Source organism: Mugil cephalus, chromosome 12 (assembly GCF_022458985.1).
Source record: "Mugil cephalus isolate CIBA_MC_2020 chromosome 12, CIBA_Mcephalus_1.1, whole genome shotgun sequence".
In the NCBI taxonomy this organism is placed as follows: domain Eukaryota; kingdom Metazoa; phylum Chordata; class Actinopteri; order Mugiliformes; family Mugilidae; genus Mugil; species Mugil cephalus.
The window spans coordinates 21,664,451-21,671,233 of NC_061781.1; the positions used below are offsets into that span (position 1 = coordinate 21,664,451).

The 6,783-nt window shown below is 41.8% G+C and overlaps 1 protein-coding gene across 1 annotated transcript; it reads right to left on the reverse strand.

The window, feature by feature from the left end:
- Positions 1-881: 881 nt before the first annotated feature.
- On the reverse strand, positions 882-2,826 carry olig2 (oligodendrocyte lineage transcription factor 2). The gene is made up of 2 exons (XM_047600962.1): positions 2,700-2,826; positions 882-2,418 (listed from the first exon to the last, which is right to left on the reverse strand). Exon 2 carries the CDS (start codon positions 2,406-2,408, stop codon positions 1,590-1,592), a length of 819 nt encoding a protein of 272 aa, XP_047456918.1. The 5' UTR covers positions 2,409-2,418; positions 2,700-2,826; the 3' UTR covers positions 882-1,589.
- Between the last annotated feature and the right edge of the window lie 3,957 nt (positions 2,827-6,783).

A 6,783-nucleotide genomic window follows, 5' to 3' on the forward strand; every position in this document is an offset into this window, starting at 1 on the left:
TGTTTACACAAGGTTTGGAAACACTGACAATTTCAAATTGGCTTGTTCTTATTAGCAGATTAGGAATGAGGAAAACGTGCAATTACGGGCGACGGATCAGTCGTGGAACAGATGATTTGTTTAAGAGGAGAAGTCCAGTTGGATGCACAGGTGTCTGTAAACGTCATCGCTGTTTGAAATGAAGCCAACTTGTGTAAAACTGACCCGGCACAAACACTGATGTTGTTGTTATACGAGCGTCATATCATCCTGTAAGAGAGTGGAGCTCAGAGCACTTACTGCATGAGAGTAGAGTCCCTTCAACCTTTTATTTGAAGATCAACGCTGTGAGTTTTACAGGAAAATTAAATAGATTTAAACCATTAAAAGTAAAAGCCATTCTAAATGCTTACATATTTTTTTATTTATTTCTGATTCCACGTTACAAACTTTGTTTCTTTTAGTATTTAAACTGAGCCTTTCACCTACTTTGCTAAGTCTGCACAGATCTCAGAGAGAAACGCTGCATTACAGCTGTATATGGGTCAAAATGAGAAAAATAAAGCTTGATTTGATTTCATTTAATTTGAGAGAGTTTATAAGAAGTCCAGGACATTTTACTTACAGGAAAACACAAACTTGTAACTGTCTTGAGTCATTTTAAAATCTATTTTAATGAATGACTAGTGGATCCATAACTTCCAATCTCTACTCGAGTGCACTTATAAATCTTTTCTTTTAAAATTGGGATAAACCTCACTGGTTTACGTACAAATCTCTTTTGTCATGTGATCTAAATCTCTATAAAAATGTTGTTTTAAACTGTTTTAAATCTACATTCACACATTTTCTCGATAAAAAAAGTATTGCAGACTGAAAAGAAACCCATCAAAACACTTTACTCATTTTCAATTAACCATCTTTATTTTACATTTCAAACCCCAACATGATCAGCTGAATTTCCAGTCCAAAATAAGTAAATAAATATCATTTTCTTTTCTTTTCTTTTTTAATTAAAAAAATAAAGAAGTGGTCATTGTTTGCGGTGAAGGATGAATGAATCTACCGGGGAGGAAAATAAGGAGAGAAGCGTTGAATAAGATGGACAGAATGAAGCAGGTGCAACATGTGAGGGGTGGGGGAGTCTTCCCACACATCGACAAGACTCTAATATATAATATCTATTTAAACAGAATAATCCATCTACATATTTACAATCTAGATCTGTGGTTTGATTCGTGTTGGGGACGTTTCTCCCCACAGGCCCACAGAGCGGAAATCAACTAATCACCAGAGATTCAATTTGATCTGTAAAGAGAGATATTAAGTGTGGGGGCCATCAAACATTTCCAGTAATAACCTGTTGCGTTGAAGGAGCTCTGCGAAGAAACACCTGTTACAAGGGAGATTAATTACCGTAAAACACTAAGTTAGTCGTAAAAACCCCAAAGTCCCAGCGAGGAAAATCAACAGTCTTTACTGGCTCCGTGGACGCCACGGATTCAGCAACAAAAGATAAATAAAATAAAAGCGTGACAGTGCGGGAGGGGGGGACAGTCTGTAACAAAGCCCGGAAAAAAAAAAAAAAAAAAGTTCCACTTAGTCTGGAGTCACTTGGAGTCGCTGGCCAGCCTCGGCATGGTGACGGTGCTCATGCTGGACACATGCGGAGGCGGAACTTGGCACATGCTGCACGGACAAGGCATTCCGGTGCTGACGCCCCAGTGCTGGAAACTGCTGCCCAGAGGCCCCGCGCCAGGCGTGGGCGCTTTGAGGAGTCCGTGGTGGGGTCTGACTGAAGTGACGGCGGAGATGCCGGGCGCGGATAGCGAGGCGGTGGACACGGCCGCAGGCGGGAGGAGCGGGTGGTGCACCGCCGGGTGCGAGGCGTGGGAAACCGCCGGGTGCCCCGGCACGGGTCCCGCGTGTGTCATTGTCCCGCACGCTGACGGGTGGAAGCCGCCGTGGTGCCCGCTGCTGCCGTAGATTTCGCTGACCAGCCGCTTCATCTCCTCCAGCGAGTTGCTCAGCATCAGGATGTAGTTTCTCGCCAGCAGCAGGGTGGCGATTTTGGAGAGTTTGCGCACCGACGGTCCGTGCGCGTAGGGCATGACCTCGCGCAGCCCGTCCATGGCCACGTTGAGGTCGTGCATCCTTTTCCTCTCGCGGCTGTTGATCTTGAGGCGGATCGACTGCAGCTCGTTCTCTGACAGGAGCTTGCGGTCTTTCTTGGCCAGCCGGAGGGCGAGGGACTCCTCGTCGCTGGCGGAGAGGCCGCGCAGGCCGGCGAGCTCCGGCGGAGAGTCGCTCTGCGTGGAGGACACGGCGCCGGAGAAGCCGTGCACGGACTTTTTCAGCGTGGCCATGAAGATGTCGTCCACCTCGGGGGAGGAAGGTCTGCTCGACACGCGGCTCGTATCTGAGTCCATGGTTCTGATTCTGCAGAAGCAAGAAAAAAAAAAGTTCTCAATGAATTTACCGAAACATAAAATCCAGATGTCAATGCATCAAACTGGAGACAATAAGTATACAAGTTATTATAAGCACGTCATTTTTGGTGTAATAAATCAGTTTGAAGGACTTTTGAAATTAATAGTTATCAATTACTGCCTCATCTTCTTCACGGACGCTGCTCAAGAGATCTATGTTATTCTAACAGGAGTAGTATAATCTGGATAAAATGAGAGAAAAACCTGTAAAATAAACAACTAAACACCTACCGAGAGTGTTTCCAAGCGCGATGATGAGAAAAAAAACCCGAAGCGTCAAAATCCACTTGTTACTCCAAATCGCATCTGACAGCCCATTTGGCACGCCTGCGTGCGGCCGCGGGGTTTTATAGTCGGGCAGAAGCGCACAGAGGCCAGTGGTTCACCAGGACGACGCACTTTCTGTCCCGGCTGCCTCCCTGCGACCAATCAGCTCTGCGCAGGGAGAAGAGGGAGAAGGAGGGAGGGAGGGAGGGAGGGGGTGTAGGAGGGTGACGGAGGGTCCTCCAGTCTGATGTAATTACCAACACACAGCATCACTATTAAGTGAAATCAGACACACTCCCTCCCGCATATGGCCCCTTCTTGTGAAAATGCTGGCCCGCGTGTGGATAGATTTTATTATGATAACTCCCAGAATGAGCCTTTCCTTTTTCATTTCGCAAGTGTTATTCGTGACGAACCGAAAGCCTTGAAAAACTCTGACACAATTTTAATAATTTATACATTACGATTAGCTTATTTGTTTAAAAACTTGGTTTAAATACGGTGGGTTATTTTCTTTTTCTTATATAAATACACAAACTAAATAATTTATTTATTTTTTAACACAAATTATTTTATTCTTTAATGTAGTTGAAGCTATTATTTTGGGGAAATCGTCTCTCATTCGTTTGTCGTTTTTTATTATTATTATTATTAATGTTATTATAAGAGTAAAACGATCGTAAACCAGTTCAAATGAACAGTAAAAACCAGTAAAAGCCCAATAAACGGCGCAATATGTTTCCTGCTTGCGGACTTGGAGTTAACGTGGTGTGTTTTTTCCGTTTTTACCGGCTGTCGGCCAGCAGCTGCCGTCGAGGTGCATCTTTAACGTCAATTAATGAAGTGTGCAAAATTGTCCTTATGATCCGCGATATTTCAATTAGTCCGCAGAGAGCGATGCAGTGCGGCCCTCTGGCTGACATAAGGGCCCGAACCGGCGATTGGCTCCCGGACATAAATGAAACTGACAGCGGCATTGTCCCCAAAATATGACGGGTATTGTGCAGTCGGACGGAATTAAGCGCTAATTGCCTCTACAAGTTTAGGCCATTTGGAGGGAATATCCTTTCTGAATTTGGTTGGACTTAGAGTTGCATAGACTTTAATGATCCACAAGGGAAATTGCTTTGTCACAGTGGCTTAGTTGCACATAAAGAAACACTCTTACCACAAGTAAAAAGAAAGATAAAATAAAATAAGATCAAAATAAAATAAAATAAAATATAAGTAACATCTAGCTAAATAAAAATGTAATAAAATACAGGCTGTGGAAAACCTCTAATACCAGAGAGTTAAATTGCTTATTCCAGTTTGCTTATTTTGAATAATCAGAACAACAGATTGTGCTAAATCAAATATGCTAAATATTTATATTATTAAATAAATATAACAAGAGGAACAACCACAACAGAAACCAAGGAAAAATGACACCTCGTTACACCCATAATGTAACGAGGTTAATAACAAAGAGAATAAAAAGATATTAATATTATATTTATTTACTAATTATTTATGTATTTATTTCCGGTGTCATGGGAAATATTCACATGTCACTAAATCAAGGTCGTTATCGCGAGAGGGAGTAAATAAAGAATAAAAAAATAAAAAATAAAATAATTGTTAAGGTGGACTAATATTTCAAAATAACTTAAATGTACTTATTCATCTGTTTGTGTGTGTTTGTTCATTGGCTCTGCGGTCAAGTAGTTCCATTTTTTTCGCTTAATTAACAACTTTGTGCTGCTGCCAATTGCCATGGTTACGCACGGGGTTTTAATATTTCCCTGCGCACTGATTTAGAACGTGGGTTGGTTGCACCGTTGACCAGGACTACGTTCGTGGGAGGTCACATACATTCCTAACGGTCACCTGTCCTGTCGGCCAATCAGATGCTTGGATCTTATTTGTTTATTTACTTACTTCCGGTATCCGTAACCGACTCAAAATCAAGGTCGTTGTCGTGAGTAGAAGCACACACACACAGAAACACGCACATTTTTTCCCCACTACTTATCGCTTGCTTTGCTTGTTTACCGCCGTTAAATAAGATTATGGTAATGAAGGCAGCTGAAGTGGCTTTTTAAATCAGGTTTGTTATCTGTGCCACCACTTGCTTCATTAGACATTCCTACAGTCTCGTTGTGTTTCTATATGGACACACAACGAGACACAAAGCTTCATCTTCTGCTTTTATTTGCTTGCTTCTTGCTTTTACTTATCTTTTAGTTAATTCCTATTACTTCACATATACCAGGAATTTGTCTGAAAAAAAAAAAATAATATGTAAAGATTAGGCCTATAATAAGATTTTGGAATATTTTTGCAAGCCTTGCAAGACTGAAACTATAAAAGTTGGATTCTCTGTAATTTATGTGACTTTGGTACCTGTAAGAGATACAGAAACGGACAGGATTTCATTTTTTTTTCTGAAAATGTCATGGACTATTTAAAATTTTTCAATTCAAAGCAGCTGTAAGTCGACTACTGATAAATAATCACCAAACAACAACCATTTTAGCTAAATCGGGTCCTTTCTCTATATTGCATTGGCTGGAAAGTGCATTTCACCCTCCATCCAGTAGTTTGCAGCAAAGCTACATCGACACTGTCAAAAATATTTCCCATACTCTCAGATTAAGAGCTGACAGATGATAGATATATTAAGGAAAAACATATGTAAAAAGAAATTGATCATTTCCATGTCCATATATTTTAGTTTCTGCCAAAAATCTGCCACCTTTAAAAGCCTCCGCTCTTCTGGTTGCAGGCTTTTCTCCGCATTTCTGAACCTGGCTGGAGGGATTTGCTCCCATTCAGCCACAAGAGCTTTGGTGACACTGATGTTGCGATAGGGTCAGGCTCTCCCAGGAGGCTTTGTGCAGGCCAGTCAAGTTTCTTCCACCGCGGACTGGGAAAACAACTTCTTTATGGACTTGGATTTGTGCACAAGAGCCAATGTCACACTGAAACAGGAAGGAGCTTTACCCCGAAAAACTGTAGTCCCAATTTAGAAACCGCGATCTCAGCCGCTTAAAATGATTGGAAACCAGGCCAGGCAGCGTATAGACCGTGATGTTAACATATCCTGTTTCCTTCCAACTTTGACTCTCCCCGTCGACACCCCCTCACCACCGTCACCTCCGTCCTTCTGTCTCTCTCTGTGTCCGTCGGTCTGGGTGGCGCTAGGCCCAGTGCAGCGGTGAATACCAATAGTGAGGAGGAGCATATGTGAGCCATACTTAATCCTGCTAATCTGCCTGCAAAATAAAAAAAAGAAAAGGGACAAAAAAAAAAGAGGAGGGTGGAAAAACATGAGAGAAGGTTTCTCTTTCTGTCTGGGGAGCTGACCGTCTGAGCCAAATGAACTGAAAGACACGAATAATGTCCTGGCTGTCCCCCTCGATCCCTTTCTCTGCCAAATCTTGGAACGAAATGAAGCAAAATTCTCGCTTTTGTTGGGTTCTGTAGTGAGGAACGTGAGATGCCGCCTGCCACCGCCGCCTCCGACGCCGCCGCTGCTGTTACTGTGTGCGTTTGTGTGAGTGTACTTTGTCTTCCACTTTGGATTCGCCTGCAGCATTAACAATTTACTGTACATTTAATGGAGGAAGTTAAGTGCCACTAGAGGAGGTGGAATGAAAATCTGACAAAAAGCATCCTTAGTTTGCGACCCGTTTCATCTGAATTATCATAATCATGACTTTTATCATTTATAGCTGGAGTTATAGAAGATCTAACGATTTTTGTAATCCTTTGATTCAGAAAGACATTAGGTTTCCACCAAAACAGACATTTTCTCATTAAAAAAATACAACTATAAGAATAGAAATTGTGCTGCTTCTCAATGTTTTTTTCTTTTCAGCAGTTACAAAAGTTAAAAAGGACGCAAAAATCTCCAGTTCTTTCAGGACAAAAGTCCTGACAATGCTTGAAAATCTAACCTCTGGAAATCAGAAAACTGTCCAAGTTGGACTAAAATTATTCATTCATAGAAGGTGAGAGTAATGCAGTTAATTGTCACATCATAAAATCATAAGAACAAGTAAAT

Excerpts from the sequence above, each read along its gene's own strand:
- olig2 (XM_047600962.1), bottom strand. The coding sequence starts at position 2,408 with ATGGACTCAGATACGAGCCGCGTGTCGAGCAGACCTTCCTCCCCCGAG.